Below are 14,646 nucleotides of genomic sequence, written 5' to 3' on the forward strand. Positions count from 1 at the left end.
AGATTACAAGTTCCAAGCCAGCCTGGGCTACAGAGCAAGATGCTGTCTCAAAAATAAACAAACAAAAAGCAATAATAAGTCAATGCTGGAGTTCATCAAAAGAAATTTCTTTAGGAAAAGCTGAGTATGTCTGAGCTGATTTAAGACAGTGTTTTAAAACAAAAGCTGTCCCCTCTGATTTTAGTAACAAAGATGGGAACATGTGCTGTCCCCTATGGGTTCTCAACGACTTTGCCCATCAAAACTGGATGAATACACAGAGCCTTGGCCTTGGCTCCAGGCACATGAAGGCCAGAGAAGTGCTCATTCCGAGCTCTCGTGGTGCTGGCAAGGCATGCGGGGTGCCGCTACACCTTCAGCCTCTGAGTTTACATGTGTCTCTCCCAGAGCCATTTGATCTTCAAGAACAGCATTCTGTGCGGGGCTCTGGGTTCCTTGGATTCTGCGTGGTACTCAGGATACAGCCAATGCTTGAGGGATGATTACTAATCTAAACAGGGCCAATCATGAGCTTCATCTACCCACCACCTGCCACCACCTAAGCAACAGGTAAACCTGCAATTGCCACTTGGTCTGGGAAGGTGATGGGAGTGGATTAGCTGCGCACTTCTGTCTCCCACAATCTGTAGGTCTGACCAAGCCACCTAGGGCCTCTGAGCCTTAGCATTATCCTCTGCTGGAACATGTGATTAAAATCTTTACTTCATAAGCTTACTGTTTATTAAGAGAAGTATCCCCTGTTGATGAAAAGAAAATCAAGCTGGGTGCTGGTGGCTCACACTTGTAATCCTAGCTACTCAGGAGACTAAGTATCCTGGTTCAAAATCAGCCCTGGTAAGAAAGTCTGTGAGGCTCTTATCTCCATTTAACCACCAGAAAACAGGAAGTGGAGCTGTGGCTCAAGTGATAGAGTGCTAGCCTCGAGCAGAAGAGCTCAGTGACAGTGTTCAGGCCCCAAGTTCAAGCCCCACTACTGACCAAAAGAAAGAAAAGGAAAAGAAGGTCAAGTATGAGGATATTCAAGAAAGGTTACTTCCCCTTTCCCCTGAAATCACAATTTTATTTTGGAGAATGGGTGCTGTCCTCCGAAAGTCACACTTTTCCTATCTTCCTAGCCCTTCACTTACCTTCATGCCAAAGGTAAAGATAGTAATGACGATTTTGAAGATCAGTGCCAGGGCCAGCTGCCACATAGCCGTGTAAACCCCGACCCCTGCAGGTCGGTCTGGAATGTCATCCACAGGCCGAGTCATGTTGGGGTCATTGATGTAGTCGCAGAGCTGGGAGGACTCAAGGGCCCCACAGTCGTTGAACAGCTCAGAAATGAGCTCACTGGTGCTCTGGCGTGTGTAGGGGTTGGGGTAGGCGATGACGGCAGTGATGGCTGTCACTACGATCACCTCCAATACTGGATACTTTCCCAGCCTGGTAGTTTTGCGCCTCCTGCACCAGGCAATGTTGCAGCGGGTGAAGAGGGTGCCCCATAAGCCTCCAAAAACCCCAAGCAGGATGAAGGGAAATAGTTCGGCCATGTACCAGGGTGTGTGGTATTCCACATAAAAGAGAACCAGGCGGCTATTCCCAAAGGGGTTGATGGATCGAAGTGTGAAGGCCGCCACAAGGGCAGCAAAAAATGACCTCCACAAGGTCTTCAAGGGAAAGTAGTAGCTGACCTGGCATGAATAAGGAGAGAATCAGAAATTGAATACAAAGAGAACTGATCAAAGTCTCCCTCCTTGAGTTGGCAACTGCCTTCTGGTGATTGGTATAAGAGGCACAATCCAAGATCACTGCCCAATGAGTGATGAGTAGACAGCACTCATTTCATCTGGCTAGCTTTCATTATGACCAAAATATATCAACTTATACTTAAAGGAATGTAGGTCTAAAAGTGGAATATATACTAATCAAAATGGGTTCAAACTACATTTCTTTTTGTGCCAGTCCTAGAGTTTGAACTTCAGGCCTGGGCAGTGTCCCCAGGCTTTTTTTGTTCAAGGCTAGCACTCTACCACTTGAGCCACAGTGCTACTTCTAGCTTTTTTGGTAGCTTGAAGAGATAAGAGACTTTCCTACCCAGGATGGCCTCGAACTCTGATCCTCAGATCTCAGCCTCCTGAGTAGCTAGAATCACAGGTGTGAGCCACTGGTGCCTGGCTTGAGCGACAGTTTTTTAGATAAGTAAAAGGCTGGGGGTGTACCTCTATGTAGAGCCTGGGCTTAGTATACTCAAGGCCAGGGATTCAATCCCTGACACCAAAAAAGGAAAGAAAGGAAACTATTTTCTCTTGATATTGCTAAAAGTAAGTAAAACTCAGAATTTAATTGTCTGGACAATAAAATAGATGAAGGGTTGGAAAACCATGACCCACAGACTGAGGCCCAGAAGATACATTTATATGCCATATGAATTATGAATGTTTTTTAAACATTTTTAATAGTTGGAAAAGAAAAAAACAACTACTTGTTCCATGAAATATTTCTTCAAAAGAAGAACAATTTTGTGGCATGTGATAATGACATGAAATTCAAATTTCAGAGTTCAAAGGCACACAGCCATGTTTACTTATAGATCACCTGCCTGGCCCTTCCCTTCTGCAACGGCAGAGTTCACTGGACACAACAGAAATTGTATAACCTAAGAAGCCCACAATAGTTATTACCCAGCCTTTTCTAGAAAGCGTTTGCCAACCCCTGGTAAGACCTTTCTAGGTTCCAAAACCAAACTGGAAGCTAAGTTGGTTATAAAGAAAATACTGTTAATCTTTCCAAAAGTTTCTATTAGCAATTTTTGAAACAATACTTGAAATCATACTTAACAGCAGAAATCATGGTTTCTTAATTAACTGCAGAAACCTTATTTAATACTTCTGTGAGCCTAATCCACAAAGGGTAAGAGATAAGAGCTCACTGCTCTGCCAACCACCCTCATATTCCATATTTGAAACTATGCATGCCCACCCCGCCCCTCTCACCTCCTCTAGACTGAACAGCACACCCCCAATGGGAGCACCAAAGGCCACGGAGACTCCAGCAGCAGCTGCAGCTGAAAGCACCTAAAAGAAAGGGGTTGTGAGTCAACTCCAACGCCTTCTTTAAAGGTGAGACAGCACGAGTCTCTGAGAAGCCCCCACTGCAGTCAGGAGCTGAATAGGCTCACCTCCCGCCTCTTGCCCTCATTCTTGCTGTACTTGGAGAAAAGGCTGCTGAAGAAGTTGCCACAGCAACAAGCCACATGCACTAGTGGTCCTTCCTTCCCAAGGCTCAGGCCAGAGGACACAACGAGCACCAAGGTGACCGTCTTGATCAGCAAGGTCCACTTCCCCAGGTAGCCTCTGATGATGAAGCCACTCAGAATGGTCTTTATCTGAAACAGAAGATGGAGAACAGGGAGAATGAACTACTTCAGCCCACAGCTAGGAAAAGAGCTTGCCTCTGAGCTAGAATCACTACATCACATAGACGACAGACTATTTTCATTTATGATTTGTCTATAATCTTATGCCAAGAGAAATGTGTGTTAATGTAGCCCCCCGCAGGGCTACCCACAGGGATAGGTTCTAAAACCCACAATGTATAACTGAAACCCACAGTATGTGTGTGTATATGTGTGTATGTGTGTGTGTGTGTATAAAACATTACTATGGTTTTTCCCATGCATGCATGCCTATGATAAACTTTCACTCAAAAATTTTATCAGAGTTGGGAGCTGGTTGCTCATGTCTACAATCCTAGCTACTTAGGAGGCTGAGATCTGAGGATCACAGTTTGAAGCCAACATAGGTAGGAAAGTCCATGAGACGCTTATCTCCAGTTAACCACCAGAAAACCAGAAGTGGCTTAAAGCAGCAGAGCACTAGCCTTGAGCAGAAACGCTCAGGAACAGGGCTCAGGCCTTGAGTTCAAGATCCATGATCAGCTTAAAAAAATTAGATTGGGGGCTGGGGATATGGCCTAGTGGCAAGAGTGCCTGCCTCGGATACACGAGGCCCTAGGTTCGATTCCCCAGCACCACATATACAGAAAACGGCCAGAAGCGGCGCTGTGGCTCAAGTGGTAGAGTGCTAGCCTTGAGCGGGAAGAAGCCAGGGACAGAGCTCAGGCCCTGAGTCCAAGGCCCAGGACTGGAGCAAAAAAAAAAAAAAATAGATTGGTATAAGATTAACAACAATAGCTGTCAATAAAATAGAATAAACCTAACAACCAGAAAACATTTTCTGTTCATATCTTCCACCCATAAGTTTCATACCTATTCCATTTTTTTTTGGTTCCCTGACCAGGAATCAAACCCGGGCAGTGAAAGTGCCGAATCCTAGCCACTAGACAACCAGGGAACCTATTCCATTTTAACTTAAGAACTTCTGCACTTTGAGGCATAACAGCAAAACTAGCATGAAATAATTGTTCCTTCATAAGTTCATGGAAACAAGATAGATCTTTGCAATCTCAGCATACAATGATTTTTCTTTCCATAAGGCAAGAACATTCATCTTTTCACTGAGAGGAAACACTTTGTGGCATCTTTTGGCATCTGTAAATTGCCAGTGTCAACACGCTTGCACTTTCAAGGACATTATTAAGAACCGTAAGGGTGACTTGAACACAAGTAGTATGATACTGTCAATCTGATAAAGCACCCATTAAGTGACTCATGGGTGAGTAGCATAGACAGCATAGTTGTGCTGCATAAAGACATGATTCATGTCATCTCAGGTAGGATGGAGCAAGAGGACAAGAGATTTTTTTTTAAGTTTTAAGATTTTTTTTAAGTAAGGGCGATGTCAGAGGGGTTGTTGCAGTTACATAAGTAATGAGAACAGTTTTTGTACAATATTGTTACCACCTCCCTTGGGACAAGAGCTTTTATGATGCTATTCAGGACAGTATGCAATTTGCTGTCCAATCTTTGAACTTTGCTGGACATTTGAAAATATTCTTAGTACAAAGATGCTCAATATTCTAACTGCATATCATTGACAGGATGTTTGAATTCATGATGATCCCTTCTCTGTTATCACACTATACCCTCTTGCATTTGAAAGGACTTTTGACTACCGGAAGAATTATCTCACCCCAATTTCAGACTTGGTCCATTTTGTAAATGACAACTGATGACTGTCTTCCTACCAGTGCCCTTGAATCTCTGCCTAATGCATTTAGAATTCAACTGGACGCCAAGCTCAGTGACCAATTAACTTTGTATTCTGAAGCCCATGCCCACAAATTCTTTTGAATAGAGGTCTCACAAATGGCTAAACAACTTTTCTACTTCCAGTGAATCCATAGTGTTTACTTCTGACCTAGCAACTTACAAACCTCAAATCATAAATCAGACTCTGAGCCAATGAAATTCCTAGTCAGAGGGGGGAATGAGGGACAAGGTAACAAACAGTACAAGAAATATATCCAATGCCTAATATATGAAACTGTAATCTCTCTGTAATTCAGTTTGATAACAAAATATATATATAAAGAAATTCCTAGTCAATTTCTATTATCACATTGTATAATACCTAGTGGAGCAATGTCATCTTTTCTCAGTGTCAATTGCATAACTTCAAAATGCCTTCTTTAACGTTCTCAAATAGCTGGGTGACAGTAGCTCACACCTTTAATCCTAGCTACTGAGGAGGCTAAGATCTGAGGATCATGGTTTGAAGCCAGCCAGAGCAAGCAAGTGAGACTCTTATCTACAATTAGCCACCAGAAAACCAGAAGTGGAGCTGTGGCAACTCCAAATAGAAGAGTGCTAGCTCTGAGCAAAAAAGAACTCAGCGACAGTGTCCAGGCCCCAAGTTCAAGCCCCACTATCAACAAAAAAAGTTTTCAAATAGCCACTTTAATCCTTCTCAACTGTGGTGCTCATCAGAATCATGTGGCGAATTAGAAAATATTGAGGACTGACTTCTCAACAGATGTGATAATCCGTCTGAGATACATCTGAAGTCCAAGAAGTTTTACGGTTTCCCAAGTGATTCTAAAATGACTATTCAGTTATTCCTAATTTCTCAAAATTTAAAGGACAGTCCTGAAATGCTCTGTTCTTTCACTAACTCCTTCTATTGGGCATCATGTTAACTTCAGTGATTTGGGAAGGGTGGTGAGGTGAGCTAACCTTCAAATTTTAAAGCACTGTGAACCAGGAAATACTGATAAGAGATCCCCTCAACTAAAGGAGAGAAAGAAAGTGAAGAAAGGGAGAGAGGGAGAGAGCATCCGAGCCAGTGTGTGTGTGTGTGTGTGTGTGTGTGTGTGTGTGTGTGTGTGTGTGTGTGTGTGTGTCCCTCAACAAACTCTCGGAGTTCCTTTTTTATTTTAGCACTTTTACAATTTTGTATTAGCATCAATTAATTGTATAGAGGGACCTCTTTGTAGCATTTATAACATGCATACAATGTACTTTGATCAAATTCACATCATGTATATTACTCTTTTTAAGGAGCCCCTCTCACAGAATAAAAAATGGTCTCCTAACACTAATCAATATTTCTTGAACTACTCTGTAACTAATGGCAGGAGAACTAGCAGTGGTTAAACTAGTCTATAACTAGTGGTAGTTGGCCTAATTGAGCTTGTGCTCTGGAGACCTCAGATCCCTTTATTTAAGGGATGTTTTATTATGCCTGCCACAACCCTGCCCTTTTGTGTTGCCTTGAATAAAATTATCTATAATTTTTTGCCAGTTAGTTAATGTGGATTTAGACCCCAGGGTATAGTTTTAAAGCATAATACATACCATTTAGAAAATTACAAGAATCTAAATTACCTGAGCCTTTGCCAGCCATGACATGTAGTGAAATGAACAATATAATAGGTATTTTGTAATTCTCTAAAATGATTTTATGAAATTGTTATGATCAAATTAGGAAGTAAGGAGGGCAAATTCATTCCCAGTAGATGCCAAAATTCAATTGCTTGCTTTAATTTGAATTCATAGAGACCAGAGCAAGCAGAGCTTTAACAAAACGTATGGTAGTGGAATTGGATGGTGTTACCCTTAAAACCAGAAGTCTTTGTGTTTGATAAGTATTTGTATGAGTGCTGGTATTTTGTAAGAAACAGAAAATAAATGCAGAATAAGTTCCCAGAGGATGTGAGTTCTTCTATAGCCGATCATGGGTCTATTAATGAGGCGAACAGGAGTAGAAAGTGTAAGAAACCCTGAGTGTTACCTTTAAAATATGATAGGTAGTGCATTTATTACAGAACCTTTCTCTAAATTTGCATTTAAAATGTTTTCAAAGGAATTTCCATTCTAAATATTACACATTTTTAGATGGAAATGCTAGGGAGAATGAACAATTTTAAAGATGTACTTTGGGTTGGGGGATGTAGCTCAATGGTAGAGTGCTTGCCTAGCATATGTGAGGCCCTGAGTTCCATCCCCAGTTCAGTTAAACAATGTTCCTAAACACATTACATTCAAAGCCCATTCTTTGGTTTGTTTTTGTTTTTGTTTTTTGTTTTTTGTTTTTTATTTTGGTCATGGAGCTTGAACACAGGGCCTGGGTGCTGTCCCTGAGCTCTTTTGCTCAAGGCTACCACTCTACCACATTGAGCCACAGTTCTACTTTCTTTTGGAGATAAAGAATCTCAGAGGGACTCTCTTGCTTGGGCTGGCTTTGAACCATGACCCTTGAAGCTTAGCCTCCTGAGTAGCTAGGATTACAGGCATGAGCCACTGCTGCCTGGATAAGGCCTTTCTTATGCCATAAAACAGATTATCTGAGATTACCTCTGGCAATGAGAAAGCTATTTTCTTTTTTTTTAATTATAAAACTGATGTACAGAGAGGTTACAGTTTCACACGTTAGGCACTGGATACATTTCTTGTACTGTTTGTTACCTTGTCCCTCATACCCCCCTCCCCCCTCCCCCCTGTCCCCCCCTGAGGTGTTCAGTTCACTTACACCAAACAGTTTTGCAAGTATTGCTTTTGTTGTTGTTTCTCGTATTTTACCCTTGGTCTCTCAATTTTGGTATTCCCTTTGAATTTCCTAATTCTAATACCAGTACATACTGTTTCCCATAAACTCAGATAAGATTACAGAGATAGTGTAGATACAATCACAAGAAGGTGATACACGAACATCATCAATAGTAGAAACTACAGATACACATGGGATGTTGAAAGTAGTTTCAACTCTGATATAACAATCATTTTCATAAAATGGAGTTCATTTAGCATCATCTTATGGGATCACAAGGGTATAGCTATTGGGCTCTTGTGATCCTCTGTTGTGACTTGCCTAAACCTGTGCTAATTAGTCCCAATAAGGGAGACCATAGAGTCCATGTTTCTTTGGGTCTGGCTCACTTCACTTAGTATAATTTTTTCCAAGTCCTTCCATTTCCTTACAAATGGGGCAATGTCATTCTTTCTGATAGAGGCATAAAATTCCATTGTGTATATGTACCACATTTTCCTGATCCATTCGTCTACGGAGGGGCATCTGGGTTGGTTCCAGATTCTCGCTATGACAAATTGCGCTGCAATGAACATTGTTGTGCTGGTGGCTTTACTTTGATTTTGTTTGTAGTTTTTTGGATAAATACCCAAAAGTGGGGTTGCTGGGTCATAGGGGAGTTCTACATTTAGCCGAGAAAGCTATTTTCTAAAGAGCTTAGCTGGTATATATGCTAACATGAAGGAATATGGCTCCAACATCCCAGTTAAAGTCGGTTTTACATGGTGAGCTGGGTTTTGACTAGAAGGACTCTCTTTTTACTCACAAACTACTGATTTATACTGACTTCCACTCTGTCCTTTCCTCTAAGAACGTGGGTGAGTACTCTGGCCCATTTTACTAACAGTGGAAAAGATGGTGCTGTTGCAGTCAAAAGAGCTATACACAATTCTATAACCTTTATGGTCCCTAATACTTCCAAAGATTATTGTGAATTTTTTTGTCAGTCATGGGGCTTGAACTCAGGGCCTGGGCACTGTCCCTGAGCTTTAGCTTTTGTACTCAAGGCTAGCACTCTACCACTTCGAGACACAGTGTCACTTCTGGTTTTCTGGTGGTTAATTAGAGATAAGAGTCTCAGACTTTCCTGCCCTGGCTAGCTTTGAACTGTGATCATCAGATCTCAGCCTCTTGAGTAGCTAGGATGACAGGTATGAGCCACCACCTCCCGGCTTGAATGTGTTTTTCTTTAATAAATAGAGAAATAGTTCTATCACCTTCTTCTGTATGGTTAAAAGGTTGATAAAATAAGCACCTATGAACCTACTACCAAGCTTTAGAAACAGAAGAACAGAACCTCTAAAAAGCCCAGAGTCCATCTCCTCAGCACTGCCTCCCATCGCAACCCCTTTCCAGTCATTTCTTTGCCTTGTTGATCATAGGATGTGTTATTTTGTTTGGGTTGTTTGTAGGTTTTATACAAATAGAATACAACTTAACAAATTCACCTATGACTCCCTTCACTTGACATCACGTTTGAGTCCTGTCCATGTGTTCCTTGTCCTTTTGTCACATAAGGAACTCAAATGAACAACTCAGCATTTGACTCCCTTGGAGTTCAGCTGTTACCAATACAGATGTCTACTTTGGACAAGAAGCCCAAGCAGCTCCTCAAAGCCATGTGTGAGCTCCTTGTCTACCTACATGATCACCAGCTAAGCTAAGTGTCTCTGCTTCTTGAGGTGGAAGAGGGGCTTACCAAGCATGCCTTTTATTGCTGCTTCAGATTTTTTACTACTTGCTCACTGAACATCTCCTTATTTTGGAAAAGGCTTAAGTCAAAAATGTCTACTAATGCCTGGCACCAGTAGCTCATACCTAGAATCCTTGCTACTTAGGAGGCTGAGATCTGAAGATTGCAGCTCAAAGTCAGCTCACGCAGAAAAGTCTGTGATATTCTTATCTCCAAATAACCAACAAAAGCCAGAAGTGAAGGATGTGTCTCAAGTGGTATAGTGTCAGCCTTGAGCAGAATAAGCTAAGAAAGAACACCCAGGCACTGAGATCAAGCTCTAGCATTGGCACACCAAAAATGCCTACTAGTGGGCAGTGAGATTATAAACTGGGACTCTAATAATGAGTAGCCCATTTTCTGCCTAGTGTACCTTATATACCAAATATAATATAGTCAGTTCTGCTGTAACATGTTTCAAAACGGTAATTTAGGCCCAATCCTGTTCTTACATTAGGGAAGAATTTAAACATGATGTCAGTTTTGTGTCTACCTATACACAATTTCCTATACAAGGTGAATGCAGAAAACTGCATCCAGTTGAACTGAGCCATGTAGGAAAACATAACATACACATAGAGTAGGTCACATGTGTGCTGAGAGGCTGTGGCCCTCCATACTTGCTATCACTGCTTCCTGCTGATTTCACATCAGCCTCCTTCCTACCTTCACAGTAAATTAGAGTACAGCTGACCTTCTACCCATTCCATAAGCCAACATCAAGATGTCGCAACAAGTGACACGTTGATTGTGGTGTTCACATATGTCTTAGCCATGAGACTATGCTGATGTCATGTCTGTATTAGACTCCTATCTTTTTCCCATGTATCATTGAGGAAGTTATTGAGCATTGTGGCTGGCTGACTCACCTTCCCCACAAGCCCTGTGATTTATTTTTTTAATTTTTATTGTCAAACTGATGTACAGAGAGATTACAGTTTCATACTTTAGGCACTGGATACATTTTTTGTATTGTTTGTTACCTCCTCCCTCATTCCCCCCTCCCCCCTCCCCCTTTCCCTTTCCCCCCATGAGTTGTTCAGTAGATTTACACTAAACAGTTTTGCAAGTATTGCTTTTGTAATCGTTTGTCTTTTTTACCCTGTGTCTCTCGATTTTGGTATTCCCTTTCAGTTTCCTAGTTCTAATACCTGTATACACGGTTTCCAATGTACTCAGATAAGATACAAAGATAGTGCAGGTACAACCACAGGAAGGGCATACAAGAGGATCGTCAATAATAGAAGCTACAGGGGCTGGGAATATGGCCTAGTGGCAAGAGTGCTTGCCTCGTATACATGAGGCCCTGGATTCGATTCCTCAGCACCACATATACAGAAGAAAATGGCCAGAAGTGGCACTGTGGCTCAAGTGGCAGGGTGCTAGCCTTGAGCAAAAAAGAAGCCAGGGACAGTGCTCAGGCCCTGAGTTCACGGCCCAGGACTGGCCAAAAAAAAAAAAAAATAGAAGCTACAGTTTCACATCGCATGTTGAAAGTAATTACAACAGTGATATAACAGTCGTTTCCATAACATGGAGTTCATTTCACTTAGCATCATCTTTTGTGTTCATAAGGGTATAGCTATTAGGCTCTTGTGATCCTCTGCTGTGACTAGCCTAAACCTGTTCTAATTATTCCCTATGAGGGAGACCATAGAGTCCATGTTTCTTTGGGTCTGGCTCACTTCACTTAGTATAATTTTTTCCAAGTCCTTCCATTTCCTTACAAATGGGGCAATGTCATTCTTTCTGATAGAGGCATAAAATTCCATTGTGTATACGTACCACATTTTCCTGATCCATTCATCTACTGAGGGGCATCTGGGTTGGTTCCAAATTCTAGCTATGACAAATTGTGCTGCGATGAACATTGTTGTGCTGGTGGCTTTAGTGTGTTCTTGTTTGCAGTCTTTTGGGTAGATGCCCAAAAGTGAAGCCGTGTGATTTTTAGTGTGCCATTTTTCAACGTGCTTTTTTAGTGCATATGTGTCCCCTCATCGAAGAACTGGCTTATCAGAGGAATACGATGGCAATAAAGCTTGTTTTTGGATTCCTGAAACACCACATTAAAAATAAACCACCAGAAAATAGAGGTATGGCTCGTGTAGTTGAACACCAGACTTGAGTGAAAAAAAGGCAAGCATGACTACAAGGCCCTGAGTTCACATCCCAGTATTGTTACAAAAAGAAAATTCAGTTTGACATATTACTTTCTTTTTTGTCTTTCCTGAAACAAGATCCCCTAAGCTTCATTCATTCATAAGATCAATTCCACTATACACAGATGACATGAAAATGTTGAAAAAACTGTAAGAACTCTAAACTCAAAAGGGTACATTTTTTGTGCTGATCCTGGGGCTCACACTCAGGACCTGGGCACTCTCTTTGAGCTTTTTTTGCTCAAGACTATCTGTCTACCACTTGAGCTACAGCTCCACTTCTGACATCCTGAGGTTAATTGGCAATGAGTCTGGACTTTCCTGCCCAGTCTGGCTTTGAACCATGATGCTTGGATCTCGGCCTCCTGAGGAGCTAGGATTATAGGAGGAAGCCACTGGCTCCTGGCTACCAATGAATTTTTAAAGATTACTATTACTTTGTCACCAAAAAAGTAAGATGTGGCAAAAGAGGGCAACTGCTAGTGAAGTGCCTCAATAACAACAATCTGCATTAATGTCTTTTCCCCAGCACATCACAGATGCAGCCATGAGAGCCTGCTAGTACCATATTTATGTGGGGGGCTTATAACTTCTGCTCCCATTGGCTTTGCAAGTTAAGCCTGGTTTACAAAGAGTGGGTCTTAATCTGCTGAGAAGCAACAGAGAAAAATCCTGAATACAGAATAGTAATCCCGAAATCAGAGTTCAGGGTTCAACTCACTTACCAGCTTGACCATGGAAAAGTTCCCAAACATGTCTGTACTTGCTTCCTCAACTACTAAATGAAGACAAATAGTGCCTACTTCCTGGACTAATTATGAGGATTAAGGGAGTCAATTCATTCCAAATGCTTGTGACTATGCCTAGCATACCACCACTATGGAAGGAGTTGCTATTCCTGGTATTGGTACAGAAGAAATTCAGCCATGACTCACCTCTGGTATACCAGAGCCACAGGCATATGGAGCAAAAACTCGCACCAAGGAGACAGCCAGAAACGCGAAGAGTAGTGCCCACAGGATGTACATCAAATAATTCAGAATGTAGGCACTGGCACCCTAAACAGCATACACAAAACAAAAGAAAACATGAGGTACGGTGGACCTAAAAAATACCCCCGCCTCACACCCTCCACTGGGAGAGCAAAGTTTGGTGGGATCAGGCAGGTTTATCCCTGTCCTGAGCAAACAAAAGGACAGTGTGGGTTTTATCAACTGTTGCTATTGCTACAGTTACTACATACAAACAGTACCAGGTGTTCCTCCAGGAGTTGTTTACAAACCTTCCATGGGGTGAAATCTCAGCAGTAATGGAAAGCAGGAATGATGTTGGGTTGTAATCATCACTTGCACTCAAGTTAATAAAAGGTATGATGCAGAATTTCTGCCTCTGAGACTCTGGAAGATATGTTTTGTCTTGTCTGCGGTGGATGGGTGTCTCTAAGCTTTTATTATGGACACACCCAGACCACAGCAAGCAACTTACTACCAGTGAGTGTCAGAACTGAGTTTTTGAAAGACTGCTCCTCGAAGTGTGGTACTCGGGCCAGCAGCATCAGCATTACCTGGGAGCTCATTAGAAGCAGAGACTGTCAGGCCCACTCTAGCCAAAGCTGCTGAAGTAGACACTTGGGGCAAGGGTGTGGCACTAACATTGAACAGGCATTATTAGAGCGGAGCTGCCTGATCGTCTCCTTCAGAGGATCTTACTGGACCACTGAATCCAAAACATCTGATATGTGGAGAAAAGTTTCCTGAAACACATACAACAGTCTGGAGGCTTTCAGGTGGAGGAGCTGACCCACTAGGTGGAGACCTCCTTTCTCGAGGCCTCGGCTCCTTTCTTGGATTACTCAACATGAGGAGGAAAGGAAAGAGTGCTCACCATAAGTCAGGCCACAGCCATGGCCACATGTGGGCCTATGAAATGCAAAAGCACATTTATGAGACTGCACCTCAAGTACAACTATTCATGCCCTGTGTGGTGAGAAATAGGACCAAAAAATACCTCTCACCCACCTATAGAATAGTAATAGCCTAGAATCAGCTTCTCACTTTTTCAAACAGTAATTCCTTAGATCAAAGTATAAGTCTTAAAACCAGTTGAAAAGATATGTGGCCACATCCACCCCAAAATACATATTGCAAGTAGAAGAGAAGAACTAAGAGATGGCACCCAGCCAATCCCACCTATCCACGCTCGTCAGTCTATGGAGAGAATTTCTTTTAGGAAATAATGGACAACACTGAGAATGTGAGGTTTCAAGATCCCTGTCTACTTCTGAGATGTGAAGGGATAGGATATATATTCAATTCTACTGAGAGAGGTTTAGAAAAATGGCAAAGTGGATCTCCAATGTCTTTGGTTGTGGCGCATCGGTCACGCAGAGCTTGCCACCTTGTTCTGCTCATCTAAGTATCTGCTCCATGCGTGACCTCTCTTAGTCATTGTGGTAACTCCAGAAAGCAATGAAAATCTCTACAGGTCTGAAGCTTTAATTGCCAGGAGAGCAAGCACTCAACCTGTAAGTCACCTCTATACACACCGGGACTGGACATTCTTTTCTTTACAGAGGCCCAAAAACATCCTCTGTGATTCCATCAGAAAGTGCCACGGGAGACAACAGAAAGCACAAGGAGACACCATGAGACTCACTAGGAAAGAAGGTGGGCAAACTAGAGCTTGTGTATACTGCACGTGGAAACATCAAATATGCCAGTGGCTTTGGAAGACAAGCTGTAACTAAAAAAAAACAACAACCAGATAGTATCTTTTCTCCCACAATTTG

General features: G+C 42.1%; 1 protein-coding gene across 1 annotated transcript in view; it reads right to left on the bottom strand.

Annotated features, from left to right (window-relative positions):
- Nucleotides 1-14,646, bottom strand: part of Clcn4 (chloride voltage-gated channel 4) — a 66,140-nt gene that overhangs the window by 19,330 nt on the left and 32,164 nt on the right. Inside the window, exons 5-8 of the mRNA XM_048335674.1 lie at nt 12,794-12,916; nt 3,161-3,367; nt 2,976-3,056; nt 1,128-1,673 (exon numbers count right to left, since the gene is read on the bottom strand). Coding sequence (XP_048191631.1) covers nt 1,128-1,673; nt 2,976-3,056; nt 3,161-3,367; nt 12,794-12,916 — 957 coding nt within the window. The remainder of the gene's footprint in view (nt 1-1,127; nt 1,674-2,975; nt 3,057-3,160; nt 3,368-12,793; nt 12,917-14,646) is intronic.

Source organism: Perognathus longimembris, chromosome 28, assembly GCF_023159225.1.
Source record: "Perognathus longimembris pacificus isolate PPM17 chromosome 28, ASM2315922v1, whole genome shotgun sequence".
NCBI lineage: Eukaryota > Metazoa > Chordata > Mammalia > Rodentia > Heteromyidae > Perognathus > Perognathus longimembris.